Source organism: Pelodiscus sinensis, chromosome 1 (assembly GCF_049634645.1).
Source record: "Pelodiscus sinensis isolate JC-2024 chromosome 1, ASM4963464v1, whole genome shotgun sequence".
Classification (NCBI taxonomy): Eukaryota; Metazoa; Chordata; order Testudines; family Trionychidae; genus Pelodiscus; species Pelodiscus sinensis.
Window position 1 is genome coordinate 190,901,147 of NC_134711.1, and position 21,160 is coordinate 190,922,306.

Here is a 21,160-nt window from a genome sequence, read left to right on the forward strand (position 1 = left end):
AGATTACGGGCCTCTGTATGCTGTTGTTAATGTTTAAATTATGACTCTTTAGATTTATCTTTTAAGGTGCTTTGCTGATTTTCTGGTTTGCATCTTTTTTTCCCCCTCTTAATATTGCAACCCTTACTTGTGCCCCTTATTCTCACACAAACTTCAGAGTACCTGTTCACACTGATAGTATCTCTCTAATACACATTATTGCATGATTTTTTAGTAGGACCCAACCAAATTTACTGTCTGTTTTAGTCATTTCACCATCATAGGATTTTTAAAATAGTACGTGTCATTATTTCAGCTCTTTAAATCTAAAATTTCACAGTATTATAATTGTAAGGGTACTGGCCCAAAAAGGAGTTAATCATGGGGGGTAGGGGAGATTCCAAGGTTATTATAGGGAAGGGTTGCAGTGTTGCTACTCTTACTTGTGGGCTGCTAATGGCAGCAGTACTACCTTCAGAGCTAGGTGGCTAGAGAATGGAAGCTGCTGGCCAGAAGCCCAGCTCTGAAGGCAGAGCTACCACTAGCAGTAGTGCAGAAATAAGGATGGCATGGGATGGTATTGCCATCCTTACTTCTGCGCTGCTGCCTGCAAGAGCTGAGCCTTCAGTCAGCAGTTGCCACTCTTTGTCCACTCAATTCTGAGGGCAGCAGCACAGAAGGCAAGGGTAGCATGGCATGGTATTGTCACCCTTACTTCTGCATCCTTCAGGCAGGGCACTGGCTTCAAAACTGGGTGCCTGGCCAACTGCTGCTCTGCAGCAACCCAGCTCTGAAGGCAGCAGAGTATGAGTAGCAGTACTTTGACCCCCACTAAATAGCCTTTCGACCCTCCTGCAACTCCCTTTTCATAAGGTCTCACAGTTTGAGAAATGCTGGTCTCCTCTGTGAAATCTGTATAGTACAGGTGAAAGCACACAAAAGATGGATGGAGAGACCAGATTTCATGATTCATGATGTGTTTTTCATGGCTGTGAATTTGATAGGGCTCTATTGGTATCTTTCACCTAACTTAATTTTAATTTGTTTTCATTGTTCTTTTTTAAGCTAAGTTCTGTATGGATTTGAAGATGAGCTCATTTAGGGCAGGTCTACACTACGAGGCAATGTCTAAGTAAGGTACGCAACTCCAGCTACGTGAGTAGCGTAGTTGGAGTCAACGTATCTTAGGTCAGGTTGCCATGGGGTTTCTTCTGTAGGGGGGGTCCATGAGAGAGCTAAACCCGCTAAATCAATCTCCAGGGGATCAATCACCGCAATGCTGATCTTAAAATATTTTTAACGGAAGTTACTTCGATGTTCCATTCTGTTGAAAAACTAGTAAATATTGTTGTTTTAGTACAATTACTTTTATTTTTGTGCTTTTTACATTGAATTCCTCTATTGTTGAATATCATCTGCATAGGTAAAAGTTTAGAGGTAAATTGTAAGGCAAAACTTCATTTCTGATTAGAGAAGGAATGCAATAAGTGCTATATTTCAATTTTGTTACCAAAGTGTAAATTTTAATGGATGAGGAAACTAGCTCCAGAGTTGCCATTTGCATCATTGTCTCTCTGGAAAGAGAGAAGATAATCAATAGGAGGGTAAAGGTTTTTATTGTGGTATCACCACAAAAGCTGTTAATCCAAGCCTTTTCATAAACTCATTTTTAGAGCAATATATGGCAAACCTGTTTCAAAAATAGCTGCTTGTGAGGGACAAAATGCTTTAGCGTTTTACTAATATCAATCATTCCTATTTTAAAGCTGAGAGCTGAAACTTGAAATGACCTTTTCGCTATCCAGCAAAAAGTGTCAAGGATTAAATGAGTTTCTTGTTACTGCTTCTACTTTTTGTATAATTGCCAAATCATGCCAACCTTCTGGCAATTTACTAGCTTTTTGCATTGCTATTTACTTAGAAAACAGTGTTCTTCCTAATAAATCTTTGTGCTTCGTGACGTAAAGTAACTTATCCTCCTTTTTCTGCAGATGCAAGTAGTAACAGAGTTAAAAACTGAACAAGATCCAAACTGCTCTGAAACTGATGCAGAAGGAGTGAGTCCTGCCCCTATAGAATCTCAGACACCAATGGATGCAGACAAGCAGGCCATTTACAGGTAGTATTAGGAACTTTGGCTGTGTCTTTGAAGAGTAAAAAGTATAGTTTGGGGCATGTTTTTGCTTTCTTTCCTTTCATCTTGGCAGATTACAACCAAATGAGTGGTTGTTTGCAAATAAACGATGAGTAAGTTCAAACAAAATAGTTTTTTGGATTCTTAACTTAAGACAAATAAATTCCCTAAATTTAGGATTCTGCTGCATGATCTTGAAGACTATTATGAAGTGCACATATGTCAGTTATTAAAAAGAGATATTGCTATAGGTGTAATGGACAGCAAGCATCAAGGTTTAAATTAGCTATATTTTGTTTAGATTATTGACAGATGTAAGTTTAACTCCTACTGTTCTTTTATCTTTAGGGTAGTAGTGTTAACATCAATAGTATGAGATCTTTTCTTATTTTAGTTTGGGTTTTAATTTAGGTTAAAAATATATAAATAAAAATGTGCCTCTTCTCACAACTCTGTAGTACAAAAATACTTCTTAGAACTTTTCATTTGAAGATATTAGTATGCCTAAACTGCAAAGTGATGATGTAACTGTAGTATGGTTAGGCATAACTGCAGTTAGCTTTAATTTAGCGTGTTTGGATAACAATAGCAGTATAAAAACATAGTGACAAGGACTTTGGTATGGGGTAACAACCAGAGTGCAAGATGGGTTACTGGGCCATTCTGAAATCTATGTTGCTGTGTGTACACTGCTATTGTGACCTGTGCTAGCTAAATTAAAATTAGCAACGATATGCCTACCCATACTACAATCACACTTTTACATTTCAGTATAGACATACCAAAAATGCTTTACAAAGGCACTGTTATTGACAGTTTTCACATAGGGAAAATTGATACTTATGAATGGTAAGTGACTTAGCCAACATAGTGAGACTTTCATAATACAGGCTGTTCTTAATTGTACCAAACTCAAAGGTGATTTTGTAATATTCAAATGAGGAACATAGTGGAGACCAGATGGATGCTCTCAGGCTTTTTTTTTTTTTTTTTTTGGCATGTGTGATTTAAATCTTGTTTCCTCCTGTTTGTCAGTGCTAATCCACCGTACATTGTACTAATACCCCACCTTCTACTAACTTACAATTAATAAAATGGCATTCCATAGCTTCATAAATGTAATAATGATTACTTCTTATTAATAATGTCCAATTAAAATAGTCATGCTTTCTCAGATAGCATTAGTTGTGTCAAAATCTTACATAGTTTTACTCCGTTCTTTTAATAACTCACATGTATTTTTGGCTAATATTGTCATATGTGTTGTGTATAATCTGTTCATAAAAAATTGCTTTTCTGGGTGAATGGTGGCCAGTTGTTTTGTATACATTAGACTGGATAGCTAACATTATAAAATAGAAAATATAAAGTTAAAAAAAATGATGTGATTTTATTTATTCCTAGGCACCCACTGTTTCCATTGTTAGCACTATTGTTTGAAAAATGTGAACAATCTACACAGGGTTCAGAAGGCACTACCTCTGCTAGTTTTGATGTTGATATTGAAAATTTTGTAAGAAAGCAGGAGAAGGAAGGAAAACCCTTTTTTTGTGAAGATCCAGAAACTGATAATTTAGTAAGTATAATGCTTTTTTAATGAAAAAATAACACTTCTCCCTCTTATTTCCAATTAGTTCTCTCAACTGTTGCTCCTAGTAGAGGACCACATCTTTTATACTTACAAAAACACATTGTTAAAATTGCAAATACTGAATTCTGAAACTAAGATCAGAAAAAGTCTGTAAACAGTTTTTCAAGTTATCTTTTTTTCCCCTCTCTACAAACATCCTTCATTTTGATCACTTGCCTCACATCTTCCAATAGTTATTTCCAATATATGCTCCTCAAACAGCTAAATTGATATATTTAGAGATGAGTTAAGACATATACCCTCTACAATCCAATTGATTGTACAGAGTAATTTCTCAGAAGTCAATTAGAAAGGGTATGTAGAACAGTAGAAGCAATAATTTTCTAGTCATATTTTTCTGTTGTCTGTTCTTTGCCTTGATGAATCTACGCTGTACGAGGGAGGAAAAGTTAGAAACTTTGCTCACTAACTTTTATATATACAAATAAGTCTGAGGCATGGTATACAATAGTAATATAAACAAAGATTTGTTTTAAAACTAGGGGGCTATGCCCCCTGCTCGCTACACTTGCCAGCCCCCTGTCCTGGGGTAGGCAAGCCCAGTTCTTCCTTCCCCTTTCTTCCAGCTAACAGGGGCCAACCCCAGCCTCTTGCTCCATTTGTTGATCAAGTTAGAAATGTGGAGTATAAACCTGTGGTATTCATATATTCATGCTAAGTGAAGGCCATTAATGGCACTTAAGAGCTATAATGGCCCATTAGTACACTGACCATCCATCCCAGAAAATCCAGGATAGTCCCAATTTTTAATCTTTTGTCCCAATGTCCCCATGAAGCACTGAAATGTCCCAAAAAGTCCCGAGACTCCAAACGCGGCTGTTCGTGGTTGTTTCTCCTCTCCCTCTCTTGCTGGGGGTATGTCTACACTACCCTCCTAATTCGAAATAGGAGGGTAATGTAGGCATACCGCAATTGCAAATGAAGCCCGGGATTTGAATTTCCCGGGCTTCATTTGCATAAAGCCGGCCGGCGCCATTTTTAAATGCCGGCAGTTCGAACCCCGTGCCGTGCGGCACGGAGTAGCTAGTTCGGATTAGGCTTCCTAATCAGTGCTTTTCCGGAAAAACTATGCTGCTCTCATTCGGAAGATCATGCCAGTGTAGACGTAGCCTATAAGTACACAGTATAAGTCGGCTCCTGGGGACTGCAGAGCTCTTGTAACTGTAATATTTAAATGGTTGCACTCTCACATTCCTAGTTCTTATGTCAACCATAAATTATGAATTACAGTATGTACCATGAATTATTAGTGCTCTTGCTAGGAGGGCTTGCCGTGAGTTGCAATGGCAGCATTTCCTTCCTTATCACTCTTTAAAATATGTATTTATATATCCAGGTGGAGTGGGCAGGAACTTTAATTACAAGATTGATTTCTTCTTCCCACACCCATTTTTCTGTCTTTGGCCCCAGCTTATTAAGAGTGTGTCTAGACTACAGGGTTTTGTCGACAAAAGTGGACTTTTGTCAACAAAACTATACCTGCGTCCACACTACCGCTGAGTTCTGTCGACATAACGTCGACAGAACTCAGCAGTTTTGTCAACGCTGGTAAACCTCATTTTACGAGGCATAACGCCTTCTGTTGACAGAGTTTCTGTCGACAGAAGGTGTTATTGCATGTAAACTGTCCTTTGCATCTACACTACCATGTCGACAAAGCAGCTTGCTTTGTCGACAGAACTGAATGTAGTGTAGACGCTCTTTGTCGACAGAAGTTTTGTCGACAGTATCTGTCGACAAAAGCCTGTAGTCTAGACGTACCCTAAGGGAAAAGAAGGCAGACAACAGGGGCTTTTACCAGAACAGCACAGAAAGACTCAGAGTAGGCCAGACAGCTACAAAACACCCTTCCCTCCAGTCTAGGCTCCATTGCATTTCCTGAGTAATCATAAACATGTTGGGGATAAATACCATTTCAGTAGTACACTATCCTCTTGGAACAGAAGCTGGTTTAGGAAGAGCCATGCATTTCAGTATTGATAGAAAAGTGGCCACATATTTCAGTTCCAGCAGACAAACCATGATGTGGGCTGAGGAGAAAGAGCTTTCTCTTTACTATTTTTTCTAAACAGCTTTCAGAATTTAGAGTTGATGGGCATTCTTTTGTAGCAGTAACATAATTTTTGATGTCAGTTGAGTCCAAGTCATTAAGGTGGCCTCCTCTGAGTCCTGTATCTGACATGTGTTTCCAATATATCCCTGGCAGGATATATAGAGGTGGTGTTGCTAATCCAGGCAGTTATTTATCAGATGAGCAGTAGAATAGAGCAGACAAAAAGAGGATCGTGGTAAAAGTGGACCATGTTTCCTTCATCAGAATTATAGTATTGACTAGAGAAGAGACAGGCAAGATATGGCCTGAGGGCCCACCAAGCCTTTTAATTGTGTCTGCCTGCCTGCCATTCAAATCAGCTGGCTTCTCCCTGCACTGTGTGGGGAGGGGAAGCAGGGAAAATGCAGGGGAAAGGCTTTGCACGCTGCCCCTGCGCCCATAAAAATCTCTCTGCTCCTGTTGGCTGGAAACTAGCCAATAGAGATTTTACTGGGGTGGGGTCAGTGAGCAAAGCCTCTCTTCTTCCCCTCCTGCATCGCAGAGAACCACATGGTACAGCCAGCAGGGGGCTGCTGGCAGGCATGGAAGTCTGCTTGAGTGTGATGCTGGCTGGGAGTTGCTTAGGTAAGCACCTCCCAGCCAGAGAGTGCCTCTGGAACCACACCCGTCCTGCACCAAACTCCCTCCTTGAATATCCTGCTCCCATACCCCATCCTGGATCCTGCACTCCAATTCCCAGCCCCAGGTCACCACCCATGCCCTTTACAAACTTCCTCCAATCCCCACCCCATGTCATAACTCCCTCTCAGGCCCTGCATCTGCTCCTTCATCCCTCCCCCAGGCCAGAATCCTCTCCTCTCCCGTACCGCCTCGCAGACCCTGCACCCCAATCTTCTGCCCCAGATCACAACCCCCTTCATCACCCAAACTTTCCCTCAGACCACACACCCTCTCCTGCACCCCAGTCCCCTACCCTAAGCTCCCTTCTGCACCTAATCTCTGTCCCAGACCCTGAACTCTCTCCAGAGAAAAGTGCAGCCTTAGACCAAAATCTTATAATGTTCCCCCGCATCAAAACTTATTGCTCACCCCTGGATTAGAGGCTAGAAGAGACTATCCATAGGAAAAGAGATCTTGAGACAAAAAGGGGATCATGGTAAAAGTGGACAAAGTAATGAGCAATGTATAGAATGGGGTGGGCAATAATTTTTAATGGAGGGGCCACTCCAAGATCTGGGTAAGTGGTCAAGGGCCACAGTTCTGTGGAGGGGGTACAGGGTCTGAGATGGCAGATGAAGTGTAGAAGAGAGCTTGGGATAGAGGACTGGGGTACAGGAGGGAGTGTGGAGTCTGAGAGGAGTTTGGGTGAAGGAGGGAGTTATGAACTGGGGCAGGGGCTTGAGGTGCAGGCTCCAGGAGAGGTTATAGGTGCAGTAGAGGATTCTGGCCTGGGGGAGAGGTGTAGGAGGGGGTGCAGGATCTCGGAGGGTGTTGTGACCTGGAGGAAGTGGGGAGAGGGGATACAGAGGGTTTGGGTGGTGACCTGAGTCAGGTAGTTGGGGAGAAGGAGAATGGGGGGGAGGGGATGCCAGAGGCAGGCTTTGGCTGGGAGATGCTTACCTAAGCAGCTCCTGGTCAGCAGCTCTGCAGGAACCTGAGACAGGCTCCCTGCCTGTTTGCTGGGCAAGCTGCTCCATGTGACTCTGCTCCAGCACAGGTTGGGGGGAGGGAGGGAGATTGGGAAGCTTCGTTCTCTTCCCCCTGCCTTTAGCAAAATTTCTCAGCTCCTATTGAACAGAAACTGGTCAATGGGAGCTGAGGGACTTTGCTAGGGGGTGGGTACAGCACACAAAGCTTTCGCCTCACTGCCCAGACTGCATAACAATTAGCAGCCTGCAGTTTAAAGACGCTGTAGCTGCTTTGCAGTAAGGGTGCCAGCGAAACAGCCCCGGGTCAGATCTGGCAGCTTGGTAGGCCAGATCTGGCCCACTAGCTGCCTCTTGCCTGCCCCTGGCTTAGACATATTTTGTCTCTCCAAACATCCTTGTTTGATGAACAGGAAGTCTGATGATTTTATGATAGCAATTCAACTTGTCTAAGGCTTCTAGATTTTTCCCCACCTGCTTGCCCCTGGATTCTTTGTACTGTGTTCATTGTAAATGATAAAATTCTGTAGGCAAAATAAAATTACACATGTATTTCTATTATCTTCAAATTATCCTCTGAGTGACACCAGTTCAATCCTCTTAGCTTCAGTGAGTTTGTACTGAGATAACAGATTGGAGTTTTGTAAGCAATCCTGTTGATGCACAAGGTGAAATGGGGTGAGCTGAGGCATATATTCTTTATTTGATGTGTTTAAAAGTCAGAAAACAACAAAGCATTTTTGTTACTAAAGTCAGCAGATATGGCTGAATACACATAGGAGCAAATCTGTTGAGTAAGATGATGTCAGTTTTATGTAATCTTTCTTTAGAATGGAACTGTGTTTTAAAGCATATGATTACAGATACGTTTGTATTCAAAGGATGGCATGAATGCTTGCTTATTTATTTGCTGACCTGCTCTTTTCTCGTCTAAGAACTAAGATTCCTCTCCCACTTTTTCGTTTTCACATCTCAGTCCTTGAGGCATTATGTTGCTGGCAATGTCCTTTTAGATAATAGATTGGCATCAATTGGTCCAAGTAATGGGTAGTACTCTTCCTCATCATGGTGTACATAGCACTTACAGTTTCTCCTGGCCAAGGAAGTGAGGGAATTGAATTGAAGAATAAATCTCATTGTTCTGAGTATAGCTCAGAGTACTACTGTTACACGTGTCCCAAACATTTTATAAAAGTTGTTTAGAAATAGAGACAGTAGCCAACACAAGAAAACGATATGCTGTATTTGTGATTGTTCTGTCTTTGACAGTTCACCTAAGCAGTGGAGCAATACAGGATTTTGTTCTAAACGCACTTTTCAGACTCCAGTAAAATACAACCTGGGCCAAGAGTATTGTGAGCAGCATTCTGCATCAGTAATCGTGTCTTCTGAAAAGTGAAATAATATATTATTACATATTTTTAAAATTTGCCCCAAATTAATTATTCATGCAAGTAATAGTGTTTTCTTGTCTTGTTTCTAAGTCTTTTTTCCATCTTCCTCTCTAGATGGTAAAGGCAATCCAGGTACTACGTATTCATCTGCTTGAGCTAGAAAAAGTTAATGAACTCTGCAAGGATTTCTGTAGTCGTTACATTGCCTGTCTGAAAACTAAAATGAACAGTGAAACTTTGTTAAGTGGAGAACCTGGAAGTCCTTATTCACCTGTACCATCACAAGTACGTTTCACGTAGCTTAAATGGGCTTTTGATTAGAAATACTGCAAAATGTATTAATACTTTTTTGCTGCACTTTGTAAGAATTTCTCTAATACGCAGCTTGCTGTGTGTTCTTTGGATTTTTTTTTACGTGTATTTGGTAGCTTGCTGAAATATCTCTTTACAATAGCTAATCTATCTTATAAAGCTTCAGGGGGGTAGCCGAGTTAGTCTGTACAGTATAAACTTAAAAAACAACAAATGGTCTGGTAGCACTTTATAGACTAACAAAATATGTAGATGGTATCATGAGCTTTCGTGGGCACAGCCCACTTCTTCAGATCACCAGAGTCTATATGTTTTGTTAGTCTGTAAAATACTATCAGACCATTTGTTGTTTAAATTTATCCTGTTTTATAAAGTAATCTAAGAGGTGATGATTGCTTAATTTCTGTTTTTAAAGCTCTTTCTTTTGCTTTTGGTACCTTAAAATGTGGAGAGAAAAGTTTGAAATTAGTTTGAAATTATTAAAACAATTGCTGATTCTTCTTTGGGTGATGTCCCCGTGGGTGCTCCACTGTATATGACGGGTCTTCCCTGGAGCTGCAGGATCGGAGACTTTTTCATAGCAGGTAGCAGTTGTGCTGCTGGCATTTTGACAGCTGAGGGTGGCCCAAATCCGGACCCTCAGTTCCTCCTTCTACCACCCTCGCAGAGCTCTCCTGCCTCTTCAGGCACTTCTCTCCTCTCAGAAAAATTTCACTCTCTTCACAACTTTTTGACCTCTCTCAATTACAGATCACCTTTTTACTTTATTTCCACCTCAAAGGAAAAACAACAACAACAACCGGGGAACACGCTGTTCCCTCAGCACTAGCGGCTTCAGCAGCAGCAGCTTCTCTCTGCCCTAGCCGGTTACCCTCCTTGGAAAAAAAAAATAAAATAATGAAAGAAGGGGGGGAGAACAAAACCTCATAAAATGGCAGCCTCTACATATGAGCTCGTCAGCGGTTGAATTAAGAGCCGCCTCTTCTCCCATTCTCAACCTCAACCACCATCAGCTTCTAATATGCCTGGTTCACAGTGGTTTAAGAAATGCTGCAGCAAAAACCCATCCCAGCTTCAAATGGTCATAGCTGCTGTATTAGATGTCTGGGGGAGTCACTCCCCACAAAAATGCGAACATTGTAAGAGTTTGTCTGCCAGAGCAAAAAAAGAGCAGAAGCTTAGGCTCCGCATGTTCCTTCTGGAGAAGGCTTTACAGCCTATGGCAGAACTTGCTTGGGACCAAGTGACAGATCCTCCCAAGCACTGATCAGCCTCTCTGAGGCCTCAGGGACATTAGAGAACCAGGGTCTTTCCTTACCGCCTGATCCATCCTTACCGCCTGATCCGTCCCTCAGAATAACCAGGGGAGACGTGGCGGCCATCTCGAGCTTTGCTGTGCCGAGGTCTGCCTCAGAATCACCCACTCCAGCACCGAGCATGAACACAGGAGCTGCGTGCTCATCCTCCGCACAGGGGAAGGCGCACAGACAAGCCCCAGTGCTGAAGCAAGCACCTACATGTGCAGCACTGGTGAGTGGAGTGGAGCCAGCCACAAAGCGGCCCCACAAATCATCTGCACCACCGCTCAGTGCAGCAGCTTCTCCAATGCCTCTCCCTCTGCAGGCTTTCAGCTTGCAGACAAACCAGACTGGCTCTAAAGAAAAGACAAACAGCGGGGACCTCAGAGAGAATGCTAGTGAGCACAGACAACCCTCCCCACTCCCATCAAGGGAGCAGTCTCCAGCACCATACCCATCTTACTCGCCACAACAATATGGACATGGAGACCAATTACGACCAGGATTGGAGTGCTTTCTCCTTGCAGCATTCATCTCCCACCCCATCTCAGCAAAGGCATCACTATACAACACGCCCATATCACCCTCAGTGGCATCCAAGCTGGTATTATCCATCTCCTCATTACCCGCCGCATTGAGCACCCTGGGATTATTGGGCACCACCTAAGTACCATTCCGCTGCCCAAAAAGGCTACCGCCATTTTCACCATCCCACACTATGGGATCCGTACCAGACTCAGAGGAGGAGGATGGTCAATTACCTGACGATCAGGAAGACACTCAGCTGGTGTAGTCAGAAGGCAGCCTTTTTTCCCTTCCTGAGGAGGCTATAGCCCCTGAGGATGAACATACTACAGCGGACTTGAAACAGTTTCAAGATCTTTTTAAGAGGGTTGCTACCTCCTGAAATAAAATTACAAGAGGTTAAGGAGAAAAACAGCACCATATCCTAAAGAAAATGTGCCCATCATTCCAGGGCAGAATCACATTGCCCATAGACAAGGCAATTATGGAAGTGTCTGAAGACATCTGGCAAGCACCAGCATTGGCCCAGCCATTTTGCAAAAAAGCAGATAGGAAATATTTTGTCCCACCTAAAGACTTAGACTTCTTGTTTTCTCATCCCTGGCTGGTCGTTGAGGCGGCAAGCCAATGGGCAAAGGCCCCTCACCTTAAACCAAATAACGGAAACAAAGAACTCAAGAGACTAGACCAATTTGGGAAAAAAGTGTATTCCTCTGCCATCCTGTAGCTTAGAATAGCAAACTCCACAATTTTGACAACTACTCCAAATTAGCTGACCTGATGGAGTTTTTACCAGACACCAAGAAGCCTATCCTCAGGGTGATCATACGTGAGGGTCACGCAATTGCTCGCACAGTATTGCTTTCTGCAATTAATATTGCTGATACTGCAGCGAGAACAACCGCTACAACCATGGTTATGAAAACATCATGGCTTCAGGCTACAGGAATCCCAAAGGAACTTCAATCTAAGGTGGACGACCTCCCCTTCAACAAGCACAAACTTTTTGCAACTAACACCGACAAAATCCTGCACAACAGCAAAAATTTGTGTTCCACGTTGCGTACCCTAGGAATGTACACACCACCGTATCAGAGGAAGCGTTACACTCCCTACAATAGAAAGAGGAACTCATACTATGACTGTGCGCAATATAGACCATACAAATACATTCGTTCCAGACAGCGCATCCAGAGGAACCTCAAACAACAACCATGTTCCTGGTAGCCAGGCCCCTAAGCAGCAAATTTGAAACATCGGTCAAGGGCCCGCCCGACCTCCCCAACCATCCAGTGCAACAAAGGCAGAAACATCTATTTGACCGCAGATTGTGCCCATTTCTTCATCACTGGGCCTCAGTAACATCCGACCAGTGAGTCATGGGAATCTTCCGCATGGGATATTCAATTCCATTCATCCCCCTCCCTCCCACCTCGTCCCTCTTCAGGGTCCCCTCTCATGAGATACCCCTCAAGCAAGAAATCAATCGACTTCTCCATCTAGGGGCTATAGAGGCAGTACCCGAACCATACCGTGAAAGGGGGTTCTACTCAACTTATTTCCTAACCCAGAAATGCACAGGGGGCTGGAGACCAATCCTAGACCTCCGCAAGCTGAACAAGTTCCTGCGAAAGCAGCGATTCAAGACGGTCACACTGGCTTCAGTAATACCAGGACTGGACACTGGGGACTGGTTTGCAGCCCTTGACCTACAAGATGCATATTTTCACATTGCAATACATCCTGCCCATAGACACTATCTGAAATTCACAGTTGGGAACGTATATTTCCAATACAAAGTCCTACCTTTGGCCTATCCTCGGCTCCACGGGTCTTCTCAAAGGCCTAGCGGTGGTCGCAGCCTACCTTCGGCGTCAGGGGGTCGTTATCTTCCCATATCTAGACGACTGTCTGATAAAGGGCTGTTCCAGAATAGTATTATGTCTTTGGTTTCCAAAGACCAAATAACTTTTCAACCACTTAGGCCTCTTGATAAGCGAGCAGAAGTCTAATCTCAATCCAGTTCAAGACTTAGAATTCATAAGGGCTCGACTTGACTCCATATCAGCCAGGGCTTATCTCCCATGAAAAAGATTTAATGCGCTACACGACAGAGTCACTACCCTACTCGTCAGACCCACCATGACGGTGCATACTTGCCGTCAGCTCATGGGCCATATGGCAGACACCACCTGTGTGGTCCAATACACATACACTTCCGAGCCCTACAGCACTGACTGACATCAGTCTATACGCCATCGAGACATTTGCTGCACAAAGCAGTTGTTATACCCAGACACGACCTGGAATCTCTCAGATGGTGGACATACCCACACAACATGCTCAGATGGTGCCTGCCCTTTTTTCAGCCAGAACCATCAGTCCAGATTACAACCCGTGCCTCAATCCTGGGGTGGGGCGCACACCTACAGCACCACACAGCACAGGGCAAATGGTTGCCACACGAAGCGCTACTCTACATCAACCTTTTCAAGCTCAGGCTGTAATGAATGCATGCATTTTACCTCAACCATCATGAAGAGAACCATCCATATTCTTACAGACAACACGACCACCATGTTCTACATAAACAGACAGGGAGAATCACGTTCCTGATCTCTGTGCGGAGGTGGTTCGCCTTTGGAACTGGTGCATCCAACATGGGGTCACTCTAAAAGCAGCATACTTACCAGGGATGAACAACACCATGGCAGGTGCTCTGAGCCACAATTTCGCCATGGATCATGAGTGGGAACTCCACCCACAAGTGTTAGATTCCATCTTTCACAGGCGGGGCTATCCAACAATGGACCTTTTTGCAACCATGAGGAGTGCCAAATGCCTTCACTTTTGCTCATGGGCAGGACTGGGGAGGGGATCCAGAGGAGATGCATTCCTGATCCCATGGGATGAACTGATTTACTATGCATTCCTACCAATACCACTTATCTCCAGAATCCTGCGCAAGATCCATTCGGACGCAGCCTGAGTCATTCTAGTGCCCCATCCTGGTCCAGACAGACCTCGTTCCCTTACCTACAGTAGATGTTCATTGAACCATCCTATCTGTTCCCTCAGTGGCGCAATCTACTCTTTCCGAATGCTGGCAAGCTGCTGCATCCAAACCCACACACCCTTCATCTCCATGCCTGGCTGCTGTCTGGTTCCAAGATGTAGAAGTCTCCTGCTCGGAGCAAGTAAGAAATGTTCTCCTTCACATCAGGAAGCAAACCACTTATCTACAAAAATAGAAACGATTTGCATCCTGGTGTCGTTGCGGACAACTCAGTCCAGACAAGTCTCCGATACATACGATCCTTAACTACTGACACGACTTGAAGACTGGAGGCCTAAAAAGTACCATAAAAATACACTTGTCGGCTATTACTGCCTTTAATAACCACATTGAAGGGTCATTAGTGTTCGCACATCCCATGACAAAGAGATTCTTTAAAGGCCTCCAGAACTTCTACCCATCTCATAGAACACTAACACACTCGTGGGACCTGAATTTGGTTCTGGAGACTCTTATGAGACCCCTCTTTGAACTTATGGCCACATGCCCATTCTTACTTCTCACAATGAAGGTGCTTTTCCTAGTGGCAATCACATCCGCAAGGAGAGTCAGTGAGTTAGGAGCCCTAATGGTGAGCTTACCATATTCGGTTTTTACCAAAGATAAAGTGACGTTGAGACCACACCCAGTCTTTAATGTGAAAGCAGGTGTTGACTTTAGGTATAATGAACCCATAGTTTTACTTGCATTTTTTCCAAAGCCACATACATCACCTGCACACACCATGTTCCACACCCTTGATGTTAAAAGAGCTTTGGCTTTTTACATTGACAGAACCCAGACATTTTGCAAGTCCCCATGTCTGTTTGTCTCTATTACGAACTATTCCAGGGGCAGCCCAATTTCAGCACAACGTATATCTAAGCTGATAGTGGGTTGCATCCTTCAATGCCATTCCCTTGGTAACAAGCCCCTAAAGACAGCACCAAGAGCACACACTACCCGTGCTACAGCAACATCCACGGCACTCCTTAACAGTGTGCTTCTTAAAGATATTTACCAAGTGGCCACCTGGTAATCAGACCATACGTTCTCAAAGCATTATGCTATCATGCCCCAAATGGCGGTTGACACATCAATGGCTAAGGTGATTCTATCTGCTGCTACGAAGCAGTGACTCGGAGACCCGCCAGCCGCAGTGAGCACTGCTTTATAGTCAGATACAGTGGAGCACCCATGGAGACATCACCCGAAGAAGACAAGGAAGTTACTTACCTCGTGCAGTAATGACTGTTCTTCGAGGTGTATGTTTCCATGGGTGCTCCATGACCCTCCCTTCCTCCCCGCTACTCGGAGTTCAATTGCTTTGCGGTAGACAAGCAACTGAGGGGAGAGGGTGGGCCACGCTCAACTGTCAAAATGCTAGCAGTGTGAGATTCTTGCTGCGCATGCGTGGCCCAACTGCTAACTGCTATGAAAAGGTCTCCAATCCTGCGGCTCTGGGGAAGACCCATCACCTACAGTGGAGCACCCTAGAAGATACACCTCGAAGAACAGTCGTTACTGCACGAGGTGAGTAACTTCCTTTTGTATGGCTATTCGGTCTCAGTGCTGCAGGCACACATTTGTTTAACTTTACACCTGTATTTCCTCTGAAGTCAGTGGGACTATTTATGGGCAAAGTTAAGGATATGTACACACATTTTCATGATCAGGGTTTAGCAACATTATTTAAATTATATAAACTAGTACACAGTTTACATGGATTAAAATATATATTAAGGGTACTGTATACAATACCTAGTGCATTTTTAAGTCAGAAAGCTACAGAAGGAATTAAGTTATTCATTAAACCTCTAAACTCATTTGTAATTTAGACCCTTTGCATCTATTCTTTATCTTCCGTGTCTTTGGAAATTGTTACTTCACTTCTGATTTAGTTATGTATCAAAAAAATGTTATCCCCAAATATATCCAGATATTTCATAACATTCTTCTTCGAATGCTTGTTCATGTGCATTCCAATCAGGTGTGTGCATATGCACATGCAAAGTATCCGGAAGATTTTCCCCTACTAGCTAGCTGGATGCTCCCTGGAGTGGCATGTCATGGCACTCAATATAGATCCCTGCCAATCCACCTCCTCCTCAATTCCTTCTTACCACCAGGAACAGGAGCTGGAACTTCCCTGTGCCTCTCTCTTGGCTTTGCAAATGGATCAGCATGTTATTAATTCTTGTACATAGTTAACTGTTATTCTTAATTAGTAGTTAGTTTTAGTGTTAAGTAGTTTATAAGTTCGTTAGGGGCCCCATTTCCTACCGTTCTTCTAGGCATACTTCATTCCCTGGGCTTCAAAACCTGCAGTTGTGCACCAAGTGCATGCTGAAGAGTGAGCCTCACTCCTCCTGGCTGAAGTGCTTGGGTGAGGGTCACAAGAAGGACAGCTGCAAAATTTGTCTTGAATTCTGACCAGGGACAATCAGGGAAAGAGAGCAGCGACTCAAAATTCTCCTTATGGAGGCGGCTCTAAGGCCACAATCTGACCCCAGCACTGGAACAGAGAACCTAGTGCCTCCTCATCAGTTGGGAGTGGCCAGGCTACAGAAGATGCATAGTTTGGACTGACAGTGCTCCAGTCAGTGGAAAACTCTGACCCTACCTCCTGAGCACAGTCTTATGAGTCACCTGATTGGAATGCACATGAAGAAGCATTCAAAGAAGAAAAAATGGTTACTCTCTTCTTGTAACTGTTGTTCTTCGAGATGTTTTGTTCATGTCCATTCCAATGCCCGCCGTCCCACTTCTTCCTGGCTACTCCCAAAGAGAGGGAACTGAGGATGAAGTAGATTGGCAGGGCTCTATATTGGGCACCATGAAAGTGCTATCCTTGGGGGTGTCCAGACCTACCCTATGGCTAGCTGCTAGGGGGGAAATCTGATTATTGTGCATGTGTGTGTGCATACAGCTGATTGGAATGTAGATGAACAACACCTCTCGAAGAACAACAGTTACGAGAGACGAGTAACCTTTTTTTTTTTTTTCAAGCTGCTTAGTTTGCAGTAATGACCTCTTTCTCCTGGACATTCACTTTTTAAAGCCCCAGATTTGCTGCAGCTAAAAATTACATAAGCATACTTAATTTTAAAAACTAATTATTTTATTTTTCTAGCAAATTCAAAGTGCCATTGCAGGTACGCTCAGTCCCCAAGGGATTATGGTGCCTGCATCAGCATTGCAGCAGGGAAATGTAACTATGGCAACAGTAGCAGGTATGACACAACTAAAATATGACATAATGCTCTTTATTTTTCTTTCAAGTTGTTAAGAAATGTACAGAGTTATGAATATTTCTTATTAATAACGCCTATGATAGCAACTTTCCAAGTGTAAGCAGGGTCTGAATCAATGCTTCCATTGCAGCCAGCTGGAATGGGAAAGAAATCCTTGGTGTGGTTATGTTCACTAGTTTGCTTAGACTTGCTAGGTATTCAACAGCTGTTATGTAAATACAGTTCACATTGGAATGGGAAAGAAATCCTGGATGTGGTTATGGAAATTAAACTTCACTCAAGTTGTTTGGCTTACCAGATATTCTGCTACCGGTGGAAGGGTTACATTTTTGGGGGCTTGTCCAGGATAAAAAAAATGTAATCCTTCTGCCAGTTGCAGTCAGCAGCCAGAAGGGCCGTGTTCAGTATCCAGGGAGGTTCTCTCAACATTGTGACCAAACTGGCTCAAGCGCCTCCCAGTAAACTGGGAAAATTCCAATCTGTCCACTAGATGTGTTTAGAGGCAATTCTTCCCCTCTCGCAAGCACTGAGTTGGAGATAGAAACAGTCTGTTTAATAACAGTAATCTAGTATCAACCTACAGAAACACACATAAAGAAAACCTGTAAGCAGGGTACCATCCCTGGAATCCGCAGGGCAGAGTCTTTTGCTTAAAGATCTTTAGCCCAACCCCCAACTCATATAGTGTGGTTTTCCCCCACTCCTCCACACTTCAAACACTCCATTTATAGTTCTGTCCAGTCAGTGTAAGCCCAGAGGTCATAGGTACATCATCATGACGTCTCACCTTGTCGGGTATGTGGCAATGCCACCTATATGCTGCTCCCGCTGGCTGCCCCACCAACGGCTCACCGCTGCTCCTACCCGCTGCTGCTGCTGGCTTTGTGATGGATTTGGCTCTGGGCCATACTTAGTGATTTCAGCTCTTGGCCCACAGCTCAGTCCAGGCAAAAGATTCTAGTATCCACTGGAATAAAATTTCAAAATAATAAAGAGATTCCTTCTGAAATCTGTTTTAGTTTTAGCATTAGAATGAGGCGGAAGAGAGAGAAACAGGTTGAACCAGTCTTACAGCTCACGCCTAGAGGGCATGCAGCCTGTTGGTTCAGAGCTCTGCCGTTTTTGCCCCCCGACCCCCAGTTGCCTTCATAGAGTCTGGCAGAGGAAGCCTTGTCCACCTGAGATTCTTTACACTGACAATTTCTCTCCTTTGAACTGAGTTAAACACAGTCTGACTTTTCTGCATTCCCAATAACTGCAAGCATTGTGGTCATATCTAAGGACATAAGAACATAAGAATGGCCATACTGGGTCAGACCAAAGGTCCATCCAGCCCAGTACCCTGTCTGCCAAAAGTGGCCAATGCCAGGTGTCCCAGAGGGAGTGAATCAAACAGGTAATGATCAAGCGATCTCTCTCCTGCCATCCATCTCCACCCTCTGAAGAACAGAGGCTAGGGACACCATTCCTTACCCATACTGGCTAATAGCCATTTATGGACTTAACCTCCATGAATTTATCTAGTTCTCTTTTAAACCCTGTTATAGTCCTAGCCTTCACAGCCTCCTCAGGCAAGGAGTTCCACAGATTGACTATGCGCTGTGTGAAGAACTTCCTTTTGTTCTAACAATTTCTGCATTTAGGATTAACACAGTTTGTGACACCACAACAGCCAAATTGGTTACAATAGGCAAAACACCATTCTAACAACTGAATATCTAGCAGGCCTAAGCAACTTGAGTGAAGTATATTTACAAAACCAGGGCTCGATAATCGTTGTAATCTACTCGCCCATGGGCGAGTAGATTACAACCCGGAAGAGCAAGGTTCCAGCGATCCGTGCATGCACAGAACGAGCTGCGCATGCGCAGAACGCCAGACAGCGTGGCTGGCGGGGCTCGCCGCAGCTCGGTGAGCCCTGTACATAACCATACCCAGGATTTATTTCCCAATACAAAGTGAACTGTATTTACATAACAACTTTTGAATACCTACCAGGTCTAAGCAAACTAGTGAATATAACCACACCCAGCTGGATGCAATGGAAGCATTGATTGAGACCCTGCTTATGTAAGTACTGTACAAATGCGAATCCCAGTAGGCTTTTTAATACTGGTTTCATATGTTTTGTGCATATTAAGCATAATGTATACTTATGAATATACAATCAAAAAAGGACATTGCACAGAAATATATCTAAAAGGTTTTTGGGGGGGAAGGTGATATTTCTGTGTAATGTCCCTTTTTTAATGGAAAAATTATTTGATCCATTATTGAAAAGAACATGTTTTCTACTTATTTTTGAAAATATTATTAGGTAAAATATGTGTATTATTAAAATTATGTGCTTTAGAGTATTTTATCACATTGTATAGGTTGGTAACAGAAGGCAGTAAAATCCTGATAATTCAGAGTTGGGCTGGCAGTCAAGGTGAAATAAACTTGAAATGTCTTGTCACTTAGAGCATCTGATATGGCATATCTGAAATGGACAGACATTGACTTTACTTGTTACAGTTTTCTGTGAATTAAAATTTAATATTAAAGAGTGCATCTTAATTTGTTAGAGAAGTTGTAATAAAATATAGTTAATATCAGTTATCTAAAAACACGTTTCTATTAGTCAGCAATAATGATATTAAAGTAATTAAATACAATGATTATTTGTTCCTCTTTAAATTAGACATGGTACAAAAATTATTTTTGTCAGTAAAATGACTCCCACCAAGATATTCACTTAATGTTAAAATGCATATTTTTCAAAGATTCATTTTATCTGCTTTATAATCATAATTTTGTATGTGTTTTTAAAGGGGGTGCAGTCTATCAGCCAGTCACTGTGGTCACGCCACAAGGTCAAGTAGTGACACAGGCACTGTCACCGGGGACAATTAGGATCCAGAATTCACAGGTTTGTTTCATAGTCTTCTTGGAATAGTTTCTTGAAGCAAAAAACCCACTATTTATAAAATAATAGTAACATGTTCAGTATGATAAAATGTCAGAGTTAGCATTGCACAAATAAAAACTAATTAATGTAGAATTCATTACCTTAATTTCAGAAAAAAGTATTTCTGCAAAGATCCCCACATTTGTAATATGGCATAGGATCTCAAAGATTTTTGAAAATCTACCGTGAGAGGACAGAGCATCATGATGTCAATTATCAATTCTTTTCTTCTTAGTGATAGCAGAGAAGTATTCATATAAAAGAATAATGTTTACTCAGTAAAATATTCAGCATTTTAATCTCTTTCTAACTGAACTAGCATTATGGCAGGCAGGATGGATTTACACAAGTATGTTTATGATGTCATATTTCTGGTGTCAGAAGTGTCACTTTGCAAGAAGGCTGACATCACCAGTAATTTGAAACTTTATTTTTATATATTTCAGAGTTTACACTTGTTAAGAGGTGTTTCTCACTACACAAACTTTCAGAATACCGTGTTGAACTAAATGGGTGACAGCCAAATAGTGTGCATTACATCAAACTCCAGAAAGAGAAAGGTCAGCCTTCTTTTGCTGGGAAACCCTTTACAGTTTAGAATAGGGAAAAATTGCATTATAGGAAAGAAAAATATATATGTTGATACGTTAACAGTTTCAAATCCAATATCGAGGTCCTTGTATCAGAAAGTGGTAAATCAGGTCATTCAGGAATAAAAAGACCCTAGAGTGAATTAATTTGTTAAACATGTGAGCAGAAAAATTCATCTGTATAATATAAAGTCCATTAACAATTACTGATTTTCTTTCATGAAAGAATATATTTAAAATTCATTTATCTTTTATAATAGAACACACATGGCCAAATTCTGCCCTCAGATACATATACCTCTGAATTAATAGGAATTCC

At 42.6% G+C, this 21,160-nt stretch overlaps 1 protein-coding gene across 13 annotated transcripts in view; it reads left to right on the forward strand.

The window, feature by feature from the left end:
• Positions 1-21,160, forward strand: part of PKNOX1 (PBX/knotted 1 homeobox 1) — a 60,354-nt gene that overhangs the window by 31,429 nt on the left and 7,765 nt on the right. For all 13 annotated transcript variants that reach the window (XM_075912316.1, XM_075912306.1, XM_075912332.1 and 10 more), the window contains 5 exons: positions 1,971-2,098; positions 3,518-3,689; positions 8,972-9,142; positions 17,181-17,280; positions 20,115-20,212. In XM_075912316.1, the coding sequence (XP_075768431.1) occupies positions 1,971-2,098; positions 3,518-3,689; positions 8,972-9,142; positions 17,181-17,280; positions 20,115-20,212 (669 nt within the window). The remainder of the gene's footprint in view (positions 1-1,970; positions 2,099-3,517; positions 3,690-8,971; positions 9,143-17,180; positions 17,281-20,114; positions 20,213-21,160) is intronic.